At 45.3% G+C, this 16,715-nt stretch overlaps 1 protein-coding gene across 2 annotated transcripts in view; it reads left to right on the forward strand.

Moving 5' to 3' along the window:
- Tfcp2 (transcription factor CP2) overlaps window positions 1–16,715 on the forward strand; it is a 43,057-nt gene that overhangs the window by 11,739 nt on the left and 14,603 nt on the right. For both annotated transcript variants that reach the window (XM_032885233.1, XM_032885240.1), the window contains exons 3-9: window positions 4,769–4,920; window positions 5,380–5,456; window positions 7,476–7,581; window positions 11,617–11,723; window positions 13,588–13,740; window positions 15,597–15,707; window positions 15,987–16,075. In XM_032885233.1, coding sequence (XP_032741124.1) covers window positions 4,769–4,920; window positions 5,380–5,456; window positions 7,476–7,581; window positions 11,617–11,723; window positions 13,588–13,740; window positions 15,597–15,707; window positions 15,987–16,075 — 795 coding nt within the window. The remainder of the gene's footprint in view (window positions 1–4,768; window positions 4,921–5,379; window positions 5,457–7,475; window positions 7,582–11,616; window positions 11,724–13,587; window positions 13,741–15,596; window positions 15,708–15,986; window positions 16,076–16,715) is intronic.

Raw genomic sequence — 16,715 nt, forward strand, 5'->3', positions numbered from 1 at the left:
TGCACACTACGCACAGAAGCCTGCCCTTCGGACAGAGCCCTTCATTGAAATGAACTCAGTGAATGAGCATTTGATGCAGTAGAATGCTTCCTGACACACTGGAGAAGCTACTGAGTCTTCAGAGTGTGTTTTCCTAACTTATAGTCCGCTTCCCCTGGAGAAAGAGCAGGCTTCCCCCTGCATCAGCACATATTAATTACACAGAGCAACGGGTCTTGTATGACCTGCTCCTCCTGATAGCTTTCATCCTGCATTACTCTGCTCCCACTGACCCTTTCTCTTTCCAACTGTCATGTGCACGAGTATGTGACAAGAACTGGGTGGCCTAGTTAGGGTTACTGTTGCTGTGGGATGGAACACCATGACCGTAGCAACTTGAGGAAGAAAGGGTTTATTTAGCTTATGCTAATCAGGGCAGGAACTCACACAGGGCAGGAACCTGGAGGCAGGAGCTGATGCAGAAGCCACGGAGGGGTGCTGCTTATTGACTTGCTCTCCATGGTTTGCTCAGCCTGCTTTTTAAAAATAGAATCCAGGACCACCAGCCCAGGGATGGCACCAACCACAATGAGCCAGACCGTCCCCCACTAATTAAGAAAATGGATGACTCTAGCTTGTGTCAAATTAACCCAGCCAGTACTCTGGTTTTATACGTCCAAATTTGTTCTTTTTGAATGCATTTTCTTTAAGAATAAGCAGGGGCCTAGAGTGTATTTACCGAGGATCTTTAAGTCTCTAGGATTGTAGAACTGAATGGGTTTTTTTTTCTCCAATGGTAAAGAAATGCAGACTAGCAAATAATGATGATGATAATGATAATAACAATAATTCTAGATTGTGAAATCTCTGAGGAGCTGGTAAGATGGCCCAGTAGGTAAAGGTGCTTGCTGCTAAATCTGATGACATGAGTTCCATTCCTGGAAACCACATGATATATGGAGAAAACAGACTCCAGAAAACTGTTCTCTAACCATCATATATGCAGTGTGTGTGTAAATACAGCTTAAAGAAACCTCCTATGAGTGTAGACACTTCTGGGGTGTGTACTGCTCTGAATGATTTTAGAATCTCAACCTTAAGTGGCAGACCTTTGCTTAGTCATGAGGGTTAAGTGGAATGCCACATGGTGCTGAGCCTGGGATCTGGATCTGAGCCTCCCTAGACACTGAGGTTTGAGGAGGAGCGTACCAATCTATGTTAATGAGGGTTGAGTTGTTGCTATGTCAAAATCCAATTTACCTTGATTCCTGGTAATCGTCACTAAACTTTCAAAGAAGCCAGCAGAGATGATGTTTGAGGATGAGTCACAGTGAAGTCTCCCAATGCCCAACACTTTTTCTGAATTTGTCTTGTTTTCCACAGTGTTTGTTGTAGCTGGTCTTAACTTCCTTTTCTAGAAATAGTGTCTGGTTTGAAATTGTCTCCAGGAACAAGAGTATTTCTCCCTGACTAGCATGCCCTAGGAAGGGGGTAGATTTTCTTGTTTCTCAGATAACCCACACTGGCTTTGAACTCAGGATCCTTCAGCCTCCCTGGTGCTGTATTTATAGGTGTGTGCTGTCACACTGGGCTTTCTCCACTCTTTTTTGTTTTTTTAAACTTTGTATGTATGTATGAATGTTTGCCTGCATGTATGCATGTACCATGTGCATGCAGTGCCTGTGGAGGCTAGAGGAAGGCGTTGGGTCCCTAGAACTGGAGTTATGGGTGGTTGTGAGCCACACCATGACGTACAAAGCAGTGAGTAATTAATTTTAACTGCTGAATTTCCCCTCCAGCCTCACTTTCCACTCTCAACTGTACCCATTTGGACAGAATACACTCAATAACAGGCTTGAGGACAAAGAGCACCTTCCTTGTCTCCAGGTGTAGTGACAGAGGGCTCTGGTCCCAGTGTTTGGAGATGGGGACAAGAGGATCTCTAGTTGAGGGCCAGCTCTGGCTGCAAAGGAGATCCTGTCTTTACACACAGAAGACTCAGTATCCTGAGAGGGAGATTGCACAGGTACCACCAAAGACCACGTTTGTAAATCTGGCATTTTTCTTTCATTGTTTTTCTCCTTTGGTGCTGTGGATCAAGCCAGAACCTCACTGATGCTATGGTCTGCAGAGCTAATGTCTCCAGCTGTTTCTTTTCCTCCTAAGCCAGGCATGGCTGTGTGTTTGCCATGACTCCAGCTCTGTGTGAAGGATGGAGACGGGATCTCTGCGGCCTGTTAGCCACCAGCCTAGCTCTGGTTCAGTGTGAAGTCTTGTCTCAAGGGAATATGGACGAAAGTGATAAAGCTGGACCTCTGGCCTTCTTCTCTGGCTCTTTTGCAGGGGGAATACCCTCCCTTCCCCCCTCTCTCTCTCTCTCTCTCTCTCTCTCTGCACACTCTCTGTCTGTCTGTCTGTCTGTCACACATACACTCTCTCTCTGAGGAATACACACACACACACACACACACACACACACACACACACACACAGAGAAAACCTTCCTCTCAATTTGCACACATACCTCAGAGTACACACATACACACAAACTTGAGGAATACCCTCCTTCCAGTACACATATACCTCATACACATACACCATTAAGAGAAAAACTCCACAGAGAAAAGATTTGTGTGTTTTGAGTGAGGCACAGTGGTACACATCTAGCACGCCAGCACTCTGGATTGAAGGTAGGAGATGAAGATGGGAAGATGTCTAGATGAAGTCCAGCACTGGTCACCTAATAAACAGTCCTAAGAACTAACAAAGGGGAGTGACTGGGTGGCTTAGGGCTCCTGCTGCTCCTCCAGAGGATCGGGACTGGTACTCACATTGAGCCGCTTACAAATCCCTGTAACTTCCGTGACAGGGGAGTCCTTTTCTGGTGTCAGATATTGCAAGTGTACTGTAGCTTGGTACATTTTAAAGCTTGAGCTGGAGTGAGTGTTCAGAATTCCAAGTAATGCCCACAATGTCATGGTCAAAGTTGGCAAGAAAGATTGTTTACATCTATTGTCTTTATCATTTTATGTTTTCCAAAGTATTTGTATTTGTAAAGTACATGTATTCCTCATGTATTTGTCCTTGTTTTGTTATGAGAATAGTGTCTTACAATGTAGGCCAGGCTGGCCTTGAACTCAATCCTGCCTCAACTTTCTAGTAGCTGAGGTGTAGGCATACACAGGCTTTCTTATGTCCTTTAAGGAATTGTAGAAGTTGTAGGTGGGCATGATGTGACTTGCCTAAAAACCTGGTACTTGGAAGGTAAAGCTAATAGAGTCAGATTCAGGGTTGTCCTTGAAGGCATATGGAGTTCAAGGCCAGTCTGGGCAACATGGTGAGTGGTTTTGTTGTTGTTGTTGTTGTTGTTGTTTTAAACACAACAAAACCAGGGAGCTTGGTGAGATGGCTCACTAATTAAGAGTCTTTTGGAGTGGGGTTGGGGATTTAGAGTCTTTTGGGGAAACAGAGTTTGATTCCTAGAATGCACATGGCTGCCCATAACCATTTGTAACTTCAGTTCCAGGGGATCTTAACCCTCTTCTGACCTCTACAGACACCAAACATGGAAGTGATGCACACATATACATGTGGTCAAAACATCCATACATGGACTGGAGAGATGGTTCAGTGGTTAAAAGCACAGACTACTCTTCCAGAGGTCCTGAGTTCAAATCCCAGCAACCCCCTGGTGGCTCACAACCATCTGCAATGAGATCTGATTCCCTCTTCTGGTGTGTCTGAAGACAGCTATAGTGTACTTATATATAATAAATAAATCTTTTAAAAAATCCATACACAAAAAATTAAAATATAAAAAAAGCAAAAACACATTGTTTAAGTCTTTACAGTAGTAGATGAGTTCATCATGTGTTTACAAAGCTACTGTAGCCGCTTCTGAGACCACACGCACCCTTGAGCGCTGCTCTTTGTGTTGCTTTAACAGGATATCTAGTGTAGGCAGTGAATAAAGAGAAGAGGGCACTGTCCTGGGATTGACATCTGCTCGGCTTTGCTCAGGGCTGTTTGGTGGGTGGCGTCACATGGCTGCATGGTGACATGGTACGTGGTCACATGGTGTATGGTCACATGGAATGTGGTCACGTGGTCACATGGCAATGCTGTATGAGTGTATGAGTGTATCTTTGTTCTTTTATTTTTTAAGAGATGGGAATCTTGGTATGTTTTCCTAGGCTGGCCCTGAACTTAATGGGCTCAAGTGGTCTGCCTGCCTCAGTCTCCTTGAGATTGGGGTTACAGACTTTTATGGCTATGTATAGTGAGAAAAATGCACTCAAAGGGGAAAATCAGAGAATGCCCTTGAAAAAACCGTGCCATCAGGAGCTGTTCTCCACTGTATTCCTTTCTGAGTGTGGAGCCCCCCTTCATCTTGTATCTGACTCATTTTTCAAAAATTCTCCTGTCTGAGTTGCCAGTAAGGTCCAAACACACAGATTTTGGGGAGACTCCCCATTGCAGAACCACTGCCCTTGGTTTCCTGGATTAACTTAACATTTGGGGATTCTGGATATTATTTTCCCTCTCTGTCTGTGAGTCCTGGAACAAACAGTCTTTGACACATAAGTGGCTTTAACAGAGATCATTTGTCATTAGTTCCTTTCTTTGTAAGGAGGAGGTCCCAGGTGACCTGTACTGATGACTTCGCTGAAGCTTCACCAGGTGAACAGTATTTACAGCTTTTCACAGGCTTTTATAGTTAACTTTTCATTACTGAATCTGCCTTTGCACCACGATCAGACATTAATGGAAGTCATTTGTTTTATTTTAGTGATGTCCTTGCATTGCCTATTTTTAAGCAAGAAGAGTCAAGCTTGCCTCCTGAAAATGAGAACGAGATCCTGCCTTTTCAGTACGTCCTCTGTGCCGCCACCTCGCCAGCAGTGAAGCTCCACGATGAGACCCTGACCTACCTCAATCAAGGTCAGATGCGTTCTCACTTGCATGGGAGACTGCTGGGTCTATGATATGTGACGTGTGCCTGTATGTCAGAGATCAGGCATGGAGTGTGGCCTGTCAACTAGACCCTTAGGTGACACTCGATCTGTGTTCCCGACTCCTTGGTCTGCTGCCCATTTCCAGCTCAGGTTCCTCGGTTCTCCCAGTTGGTGTCACTCTGCCTGCCTGTCTGTGTTCACTAGTCACAGGCCCTGGACAAGCCGCTGGACTTCGGTCTCACTTTCCTTGTCTGTAAAGTGGATTGACAGTAACTTAGGAAGTTGTGTCTATTACATGTGGCAAGATATGAAAGTGCTTAGCACGGTGCCCACCCAGCTCTAGTCGGTGATAGCCGTGTCACCGTCTGCACTCTGCAGCTGCGTTCTTTCTGAGTTGAGATAAGTGAGTCTGAGTAGGCTTGACTTGTAATTACTTTTCTTCTAGGACAGTCTTATGAAATCCGAATGCTAGACAATAGAAAACTGGGAGAGCTACCGGAAATCAACGGCAAGTTAGTGAAGGTAAAACAGGCAACATATTTTGTAGATTTTAGGAGGGGAGTATGTTTAGTTTGGTTTTATTTTATTTCATTTTTTTATGATTTATTTTATACATATACATATACATATACATATAAAGTACACTGTGGCTGTCTTCAGACCCATCAGAAGAGGGCATCGAATCCCACTACAGATGGTTGTGAGTCACCATGTGGTTGCTAGGAACTGAACTCAGGTCCTCTGGAAGAGCAGACAGTGCTCTTACCACTGGGCCATCTCTTCAGCCCCTTGGTTTTATTTATTTATTTTTATTTTTGTTTTTATTTTTTTTCTTTTCTTGATAAAGTCTTATTGTATATTCTAGGCTGGCCTTGAATTCTGTATCCTGCCTCAGTTTAGTATAGTGTAATGCTGGGATTTCAAAAATGCACCATCATGCATGGCTGGGATCTTTTTTTTCTGTTTCATGTTCTTTTGGATCCTTGGAGGCAGGGATTAATGATATATTTTTCTGCCACCATTGCCTGACAGATCTTTGGGGCCAGTGTAAGCCTCTCTGTCCTCATGGATTTAAATTAATGATGTGGCTGTGCTTGTGTACACATGCCAAGGACTGAGTGTGGCGGTCAGAGGACATCTTGAGGGGGTCACTTTCTATTCATTCCTACCATGTGGTCCCATGGACTGAGTTGGTGGTCAGTCCTAGAGGTAAGCATCTTTACCTGCTGAGCCTCCCACGGCTTCTCAAGAGCTGTAGAAGCAGCAGACTTGGAAGTCCCTATTCTGGACAGCTTCTTGGTGCATTGTTTGTGGTGGCATAAAATCAACTCCTCGAGGATTTTAATTCGTGTGTATGTGTGTGTCTGTGTGTCTGTGTGTGTGGTGTGTGTGTGGGTGTCTGTGTGTGTGTGTGTGTGTGTGTGTGTGTGTGTGTGTGTACCAAAGCTATAGCCTAGTACATGTTGGGCAGGTGCTTTATCACTGAGCTACATGTGCCCCCAGCTGTTAAATTTCTGGTTCTTTGGATACCTGGCCTTGTAACAAAACCCAGAAACTGCGATTGGTTTCTGTCCTCTATGTTATTACATCCCGAGTGTAAGAAGAGTCTGCAGCAGCTTTTCTGGGGTTTCCTGGGGGCACGTGTCTGCTGAGACCTGTGTGGTCCAGTCTGAAGATACAGGCAGCGCGTGAGCCGATGGCGTCTGTAGCAGGACAGACAAAAAGACTGACTGTGCTAAACTGCATCACCCAGGACGATCTATCCAGTGAAGGAGACTTACACTCTCTGTCTGTAAACTGAAAATAACTAGAAAAACTGACAACCTCAGCAGTCACACTGATGGATAGAGGCTTTTGTTTCTGATTGTTGTGCACAGTAAATGGAGAACTCAGAGGGCGCAGGAGTGTTAACAGCAGCTGTAAAAGGGGGTGGGGAGCTGGGCAGCTACCTCACAAAGTGAGAGGAGCATAAGGACAGTGGCCGGAAGCAGCTGTGACCCCCGGGTCTACAGGTTGTGCATAAAATTGGTGTGTGTGCACCTGAAGGGTTAGGCTGGGTTACCTGTGTGCAGAGAATCCCTCTCTAGGCTGGCAGGGTGGCTCAACAGGGAAAAGTGCTGTGCCCAAGAGCAGGTGACTCGAATTCTATCCTTGGGACCCACCCACCCACATGGCATAAGGAGAGACTCTCTGTGGTGAGCATACCCCAGTAAATAAAGAAGTACATATAGTAAGACTTACAGAAGCAAAGAGTGAACCAAACAAATGCCAGGTGGTAGTGCACACCTTCAATCCCAGTACTAGGGAGGCAGAGGTAGGCAGATCTGTGAGTTTGAGGCCGGCCTGGTCTACACAGTGAGTTCCAGGACATCTAGGGCTACACAGAAACCCTGTCCATAAAAAAAGTTATTAGGGTGGGATGCGGGGCGGCCCAGGAAATTTTAGATTGTGTCTAGAAACCAACGAGCATCAACTCTGCTAGTTTTCCTGGTGGGAACTGGTTTTCTGGCTGCATGTAGACTGACATTGTCCTTCTTGTAGAGCATCTTCCGTGTAGTGTTCCATGACAGGAGACTGCAGTACACTGAGCACCAGCAGCTGGAGGGCTGGAGGTGGAACCGGCCAGGAGACAGGATACTGGACATCGGTGAGTCGAGCTGCCGCTCCGAAAGCACCACGCCTCTGGTCCTGAGCTGGTTGCTTTCCCTGCTTGTCGTTCCCTTTGATTCGTGAGCCTCAGAAGTTAAGTTAGCAGGACGTTGAGGTTTTCCCTAGGCATAAGAAAACCACCTGTGGGGGCAACGTCAGGAGGAAGTAGGACGTGGGCAGGAAGCTCCAAGGCAGTTGAAGAACAGTTTTTGTTTGCACTGTGGTGATGTAAAATGTGTTTGTGTAAATATGTAAATACGTGTTTGTGTGTGTACTGTAAACCCTCCTCTTTCCACTGTACATGGAGAGTGTGTTTGTGTGTATACTGTGAACCTCCTCTTTCCCACTGTACATGGAGAATGTGTTTGTGTGTACTGTAAACCTCCTCTTCTCCACTGTACATGGAGAATGTGTTTGTGTGTACTGTAAACCTCCTCTTCTCCACTGTACATGGAGAATGTGTTTGTGTGTATACTACAAACCCCTCCTCTTTCCCACTGTACATGGAGAATGTTTGTGTGTACTGTAAACCTCCTCTTTCCCACTGTACATGGAGAATGTGTTTGTGTGTACTGTAACCCTCCTCTTTCCCACTTTACACATGGAGAATGTGTTTGTGTGTACTGTAAACCCTCCTCTTTCCACTGTACATGGAAATGTGTTTCTGTGTACTGTAAACCTCCTCTTTCCACTGTACATGGAGAATGTGTTTGTGTGTACTGTAAACCCTCCTCTTTCCACTGTACATGGAGAATGTGTTTGTGTGTACTGTAAACCCTCCTCTTTCCACTGTACATGGAGAATGTGTTTGTGTGTACTGTAAACCCTCCTCTTTCCACTGTACATGGAGAATGTGTGTGTATACTGTAAACCCTCCTCTTTCCACTGTACATGGAGAATGTGTTTCTGTGTACTGTAAACCCTCCTCTTTCCACTGTACATGGAGAATGTGTTTGTGTGTACTGTAAACCCTCCTCTTTCCCACTGCACATGGAGAATGTGTTTGTGTGTACTGTAAACCTCCTCTTTCCCACTGTAAATGGAGCGTTGAATAATAGTAAGTGCATTGCTTCATCTACTCTAAGTCATGGCTTTTCATTCCATTTTCCCCAGCCCTCATTAACCACTGTCCTGCTCTGTCACTCTACTCCAGGGACCTCATTCAGTGTCTGTCCTCTGTGACTGGCTTCTGTGAGTTAACATGGTGACCTTTGAGATCTCATCATGTTGTAGCATACGTCAGGATTCCTTCCCTGTAAGGCAGAACAGTGTTCACTGTTTATCCACTCAGCTTTACCCTCCGGCTCTTTTCACTAACGCTCCTGCAAACGTGGACATGGTGGGGTCGGTAGTGCTCCTGCAAACATGGTGTCAGTAACGCTCCTGCAAACGTGGACATAGTGGGGTCAGTAACGCTCCTGCAAACGTGGACATGGTGGGGTCTGTTCCAGTCTCTACTTTGGTTTATTTGTCTGCAGCAAGATCTCATTCTGTGGCCCAGGCTGGCTGAACTCACGGTGATCCTCCTGACTCTGTCTCTTGAGTGCAGTCTCTTGACATGAGTTGCTGCTCTCGATGCTTCTGTTCTATTACTAAGAAGAGGGAGTGCTGGGCCATGTGCAGCTGTTGTCAATCTTCTTTGAGAAATGCCTGTAATACTTTTTACCAGTGGCCTAAGGTCTCTTCGTATGTGACAGTATCTGGTCCTTCCTTCTTTGTGGTGGTGGGTATAGAATCCGGGGTCTTGCATGTTAGTCAAGCTCTACAGCTGACTTACGGATGACCTCAATTGTTTTATTAAGGATTTATTTTATTACTATTACTATTATTTTTCAAACACAGTCTTACTCTGTAGACCTAACTAGCCTGGAACTTGTCATGCAGACCAGGCTGGCCTTGAATTTAGAATAATCTGTCTAGCAAGTATTGGTATTTAAAGTATGTTTAACCATGCCTGGCTGATTTATTTTAATTTAAATTTTTATAGTTGTTTTATGTATTTGTTTGTTTATTTCATTTTTTCAAGACAGGGTCTCACTGTGCAGCCCTGGCTGTCCTGGAATCACTGTGTAGAGCAGGCTGGCCTCAAACACAGAGATCTGCCTGCCTCTGCCTCCCAGGTGCTGACATTAAAAGTCTATACCTCCATGCCCAACTTACTGGTTTTGTTTTTCTTTTCTTTGTTATTTTATGTGTATAGATCTTTTGTCTGCATATATGTTCATGCAAAACATATCTGGTACCCAGAGAAGCCACAAGAGGTTTTGGATCCCCTGGATCTGGAATTGCAGACTTGTAAGCTGCTAGTAGGTGTTGGGAATTGAACTAGCAGCCTTTCTTGTGGGTTTAGGGATTGAACTCAATAGTCAGGCTTGGTAGTAAGTCCCTTCCTTTCCTAGCTATGCCATGTGGCCACATAGGAGCCATCATAGCAGCCTGACTGGTACTGAATCCAGTCCTTAGGCTTCTGCCTTACAAGTGCTGGGGCTGCACATATACACCCGCCACACCCAGAGCGAGGTTTTCCACCGGTTGAGGTGTTTATCTTCTGTTTTGTTATCTCAAATATTGTTTTCCCTAAGTGATAGGATCTTGGCAAATACAGTCTGCCAACCTCCTCTCTCTCTCTCTCTCTCTCTCTCTCTCTCTCTCTCTCTCTCTCTCTCTCTCTCTCTCTTTCTCTCTCTCTCTCTCTGTGTGTGTGTGTGTGTGTGTGTGTGTGTGTGTGTGTGTGTGTGTGTGTGTGTGTGTTAGGTCCTGTGTCTTTGTTCTATGGTGGTTACTGTTTGCACTTGATAAGCATAATAGTGTAACTGTTACAGACTTTGCCTGAGAAAACACTGGTTATCATACAGATAGTCTAAGATCTTTGTGATACGACCTTAGGAGACATAACTGCCAGGCAGTATGGTCCTCCTTAGTGCTTCCTTGCTTGAGTTCCTGATGTGGGACAGTGGTGTAGCAGTTCCACAGCAGCACCAGGACTGCCGCCCAGGGTTATAGTCCTAGTTTTTGTTGTTATTGTTTACTTTTTCTTTTTCTCCAAGACAGGGTTTCTCTGTGTAGCCCTGACTGTCCTGGAACTGGCTCTGTAGACCAGGCTGGCCTATAATTTAGAGAGATCCACTGCTTTTGCCTCCTGAGTGCTGGGATTAAACGTGTGTGTCACCACCGCCAGCCCTGTATCCCCAGTTTTGATGTTGATAATTGAAAACAGAAAGTGTTGTTTGAGTTAGGCCATGTGCAGTATACAGCCTGTGCACCTCTCTTCAGTGTAGTATTTTTATTGTGTCACAGTTTATGTTTTCTCAGAGTCTTCACTGATCTGAGTCAATTCTTCCTCTGACTATGATGCCCTATTTCATGTAAAGACACAGTCCTTGTGATGGGTTTTCTGGCAGTAATGCTAAGCAGAACTTAATATAATTTAAAATTTTCTGGTTCTAGTTCTCAAGATAATAAAAGTAGGAGGATTGTGAGTTTGAGGGTAGTGTAGGCAGTATAATTAGATCTTGTATCAAAAAATTTTTAATTTTGATATTATAGCTAGTATATAGACTTAATCTACCACAATCAGTTGCTTTCTTTTTTTTTTTCTTTTTTTCTTTTTTTTCGGAGCTGGGGACCGAACCCAGGGCCTTGCATTTGCTAGGCAAGCGCTCTACCACTGAGCTAAATCCCCAACCCCGCTTTCTTTTTTAAAGATTAATTTATTTATTTTATATATGTGAGGGCATCAGAACCCATTACAGATGGTCGTAAGCCACTTTGTGGTTGCTGGGGATTGAACTGGGGATTGAACCGGAAGAGCAGTCGGGGCTCTTAACCACTGAGCCATCTCTGCAGCCCCCAATCAGTTGCTTTCTTAAAAGCACGGTAGCCACTGGCATGGTGGCACATGTCTATAGTCTCAGCTACTCAAGAAGCTGAGGCAGGAGAATTACTTGAGCCCAGGCATTGCTTTGAGACCCCCATCTTAAAAAAAACAAAGAAGCCCTCAGAATTGTTCAGTGCTTCCCATTGTGTTTCCCAGATATCCCAATGTCTGTGGGTGTAATTGATCCCAGGGCCAATCCTACCCAGCTAAACACAGTGGAGTTCCTGTGGGACCCTGCAAAGAGGACATCTGTGTTTATTCAGGTAAGGCACTGCAGTTGTCACAACAGTTGTAAAGCCTGCCTGATACTGCAATGAAGCACAGTGGGGCTGCAAGTGCAGCTCAGCTGTAGAGTACTTCCTTAGCGTGTGTAAAGCTGGGCAAACCTGCTGTGGGATGCACACCACAGATGTGGGGGTGCACACCACAGACCTTGGCGCTTGGGTAGTAGAGGCAGAAAGATCAAAGTTATATGGTGCATTTAAGGCAGTCTGAGTTATGTGAGCTGGTTCCTAAAACAAGTAACAGTAAAAATAAGGTATATTAAACTTAAAATTGTTTTTGTGCAGGCAGACATGGTAGTGCATGCTTTTAATCCCAGCACTAACAAGGATCTATGAATTCAAGACCAGCCTGGTCTACATATCGAGCTCCAGGGTAGCCAGGGCCACATAGAGAGACCTACATCTCAAAACAAAAAGCAAAGGGAGCACACGAGTGTGCAAGAGAGTCAGAGTCCTTGTGCACAAGTGCACACTAAACACACATTCTCGTACTGAGCTGCACCTCTGTTTTTCTGGATTCTAGCCTCTCAAGTTCAGGCTTCTCAGTATGAGGAGTTTTGAATTGTTCTTCTAATTTTCCAGTTTATTTACTTAAATTTTACTTAAATGTTTGCTGTTGGCTGCATAATATACCATTCTTTGATCATAGATAATTTGCCCAACAATTATTTAGCATGTAAATTGTTCTATTTTTTCATCGTTATCCACAAAGTTATTTTGAACATGCTTAGACATAAAGTTTGATTTGCTTATGTGGTTGTGTCCTTTAGGCAAACTCCTTTGTTGTTGTTGTTTCTGTTTCTTGAGATGGGGTTTCTCTGCCTATGCCTGACTCTCTAGAACTCAGACCCACCTGCCTCTGCCTCCTGAGTGCTGGGACTAAAGACATAGGCCACACTGCCTGCTTATTTCTAATCACCTCAGCCAAAGTTCGTTAGGTGCCTTTGGGTTGTCACTGTTAATACTTTGTGTACATGATTTTAAGACCTCGAATAACACATGGTCCCTTGGAATAGGAGTAGTTTTTGAAATATTTATTTTTAGATTATGTGTATGTGCCAGAGGTATCTAATCCTGGCTGGTGTGAGCCATCTGCTGTGGGTCCTGAGAACTGAACTTGGATCCTCCGAAAAAACGAAGTCGGTGCTCTTCACTGCTCAATGGTCTGTCCAGCCCGCAGGATTAGTGTTTGAGGCTTAGAGTCATTGAGCAGTTATCCAGAGTTGACCCGCAAATCTCCTCTACACCTGACTGCCTGTCTGCTGTGTTCTGAGCCTGACCGTGCCTCCTTTAAAGACTGGATGAAGCTCCTGGGCATTGTTTGCGTGGCTCCCTGACCTCAGTGCCTTTGATTCTTCCCATAGCAGCCTTTTCCATGAGACAGGGTGAAGCTTTTTTTTTTTTTTTTTTTTAAAGATTTATTCATTATATATAAGGCACTGTAGCTTTGATTCTTCAGACACAGCAGAATGAGGACACGGATCTTTTTTTTTTTTTTTTTTTATGGGGACCCAACCCATTTATTCTTCCTATAAGGCGCACCACTGAGCTAAGATACCCAGAAGACACACCGGATCTTCTTACAGATGGTTGTGAGCCACCATGTGGTTGCTGGGATTTGAACTCATGACCTCTGGAAGAGCAGTCGGGTGCTCTTAACCACTGAGCCATCTCTCCAGCCCGAGGCAGGATCTTGATAGTTATTAGTTGTTGACATTCGTGAATTGCTAATAGGTCTCCAACTTCCTCCATTGGTGAGAGATGGATGGGATTTAAGGGATGCTGGCAGCTGCATAGCGAAGGTCTGGCCTGTGCACTGATGCTTGTTGTCGCTTCCCTTCAGGTGCACTGCATCAGCACCGAGTTCACTATGAGGAAGCACGGTGGGGAAAAGGGGGTGCCCTTCCGAGTGCAGATCGATACTTTCAAGGAGAACGAGAATGGAGAGTACACGGAGCACTTGCACTCGGCCAGCTGCCAGATCAAAGTCTTCAAGGTGTCCGGCTGTGTGCTGGCCTTAAAACCTGTTCTGTCTGTCTTGTCTGTCTGTCTGTACTCACTGTGTTGACCAGGCTAGCCTTGAACTCAGATCTACCTGCCTCTGCTGGGAGTTAGAGGCATGAGCCACCACTCCCATCTACAAGCTCTTAGTCCTTCTGTTTTAACATGAGGTGACTTGGTAGTGAATCAACTGGTCTGTTTTTAAAACTGCAGATTGTCTGAGCTAGAGGCAGTGAGACAACCTCTGAAATACATCTTCATGTGGAAGGGTCTGAAAATCCAAAACAACCCACGAAGGCACATGAGTCCAGCAAAGCAAACTCTTTATTTGAATTAGGCTGCAAAAACTGACTAGTCAGGACCAACAGCACAGACTCGAACTAACTCATCCATTTTAGTTATGTATTTAAGCAGATGACAAGAATTAGTTCTGCTGGGACCACTACCGATCAGTCAGGGCTGCAGATGAGACTCGGAAGCTGAACTGTGACCCCAAATCACAATGCCTGAAATCCACAGGCATCTGGTGGCTTGCCTAGCATTCGTGTCTCCGTTTGCCAATCAGGATGTCAGTTACAGTCTACGTGTCTCTTTCTGCCAGGCAGGATGTCAGTTACCTAGAGAGGTCTTGGGAGCTTAAAACTTTATTTGATCCCTATTTAGAATGGGAATTTTGGGGTTGGGGATTTAGCTCAGTGGTAGAGCGCTTGCCTAGGATACACAAGGCCCTGGGTTCGGTCCCCAGCTCTGAAAAAAAAAAAAAGAACCAAAAAAAAAAAAAAAAAAGAATGGGAATTTTATTCAAAATGACTTCAGTTTGGTTTCTTCTTACAAATGTAGTTCACATGGAGTTTGGTGTGGGGGTAACAAGAACTTGTGCGCCGTGGGCTAAACTGGATTCTTGTTAAAGCCTGTTGAACTTGTAAGTCCTTCTATATCACAGAAGTCATGCAAAGTTGTCTGATTAGGTACTGTTTCTGTTTATTGATTTTGTTGTTTTGGGACAGTTGTTAGACAGTGGCTTAGAAGTAGCCTAGAGCTGCCTCAGGTTTACTAAGCAAACAAGAATGGCCTTGAACTCCTGATATTTCTGCTTAATGCATCCACGTGGGACTATCAGCACGGTCACCACCCTAAGTGTTGCGGCTCATGCCTGTGACTCAGGCCTGTAATCTTAGCATTGGAGACACCGAGGCGAGATCGCTGCAAGTGCATACCAGTGTGAGCACATCTCAAGTGAGGCGAACTGGGGCACATAGCAGGGTGGATCTCCCAGTTCACACGGAGGCTGGAAGGAGGGGGAAGGTGGGGCTGTATCTCCCTCATTACTCCTACCCTGAGTCCCTAACCTCCCTCCGGAGGCCACTGTTGTCACTTTGCTGTACGTGCTCTCGTCCCTGTTCTTTGGTGAGCATGCATGCACAGGTACACACACTCTCCTTTGGAGCGTAAGCGGGGATGTGTGGGTTGTCTTGAGAGTTGATCTGTATTCAGGTAGCTCTGTGCTTCAGAGGTCTCTCCACCTATTAATCTCTCCAACTGCTCAAACGTTTAGACATCCCATTTTCAGACAGTGTGGGGGACGCATGCAGGCTCTATGCTCGTATACACATGTATGTTCTATATGTGACTATTTAAGTGTTTTATAGTATTTCTGGGTCAGAGTATAAAGTCCTTCCTTCCTTTGTTCCTTCCTTCCATCCTTCCTTCATTTATTGATTCAAGATGAGGTTTTTCTATAACAGCCTTTGTAGACCAGGCTGATCTTGAACTCAGAAAGATCTGCCTGCTTCTGGCTCTGGAGCCCAGGGATCAAAGGTTGAATTTAAAGCAACGTATTTCTCATTTCAGCCTAAAGGTGCAGACAGAAAACAAAAGATAGATAGAGAGAAGATGGAGAAACGGACGCCCCATGAAAAGGAGAAATACCAGCCTTCTTATGAGACAACCATACTCACAGAGGTAAGAGGATGTCAGTTCACATGTGCATTCTCAGTCATTTATTCACGCTTTTACTCTGTGCTGCTTACAATTAGACACTGTCACTGAGCTGCAGTCCTGCACGCACGCACGCACGCACGCACGCACGCACGCACACAAGTCCAGCCAGCTTGGTCTGAACCTGGTTCTGAGCGTACTTCCTGATTGTAGAAGGTAAGCACAAGTGATGTGAGGGAGCTTAGTGGAGCGCTCGACAGAGATTGGTGCTTTCTTGTTGCCTAAGTCTTCCTTTCTTTTCAGTGTTCTCCGTGGCCTGAGATCACCTACGTCAGCAATTCCCCATCGCCTGGCTTCAACAGCTCCCACAGCAGTTTCTCTCTTGGGGAGGGGTAAGTCTGGGAGGCAGTTGGATTATGACTGTACTAAATACAGGCTCTTTTACTACATTTTCATCAGCAAGGTCTCTCCAAAGTAGTGCTTCCAACTGGCCAGTCTTTGACGAACGTTTGTACTGGCTGAGGTTTGGATCCTGAAAAAAATGGAGTTTTAAGTAAAAACTTCCCCCTCAGACAGTATCAGGTATAGAGTCAGACGGTGTCGGGTCCCAGCTCCTGGGTAGAGTTTAGTGCTCAGTGGTAGTCTGGGTTCTTGGTCCACCGTATGTTGTATCTTTGTCGGTTTTTCATGCTTGGGGCTTGCAGCAGAGAATGGGGACTGAGTTGGAAGCAGGGCTGCACAGGCAGGCACAGTTTGATGGTTTGTTGTTTCTTGGTAAGAACACCTGTAGAATATGTAGCAAACGTGCAGCTTGGTCTTCAAATGGGTCCCAAATAATTGGAGTGGGGCTGTGCCTAAAGCAGTTGCCTGTCTGTGGGATGCGTTCTTCTAGCTGGGCTGCCTCGTCTGTCTCAGTGGGAGAGGAAGCGCCTAGTCCCACAGAGTCTTGATGTGCCAGGGTTAGGAAGGGGGCGAGGGGGTCCACTCTCAGAGAAGAAGGGGGGGAGGACTGTGGGAGGGAGTGAGCGGGAT

The sequence above is a fragment of the Rattus rattus genome, chromosome 1, assembly GCF_011064425.1.
Source record: "Rattus rattus isolate New Zealand chromosome 1, Rrattus_CSIRO_v1, whole genome shotgun sequence".
Classification (NCBI taxonomy): Eukaryota; Metazoa; Chordata; class Mammalia; order Rodentia; family Muridae; genus Rattus; species Rattus rattus.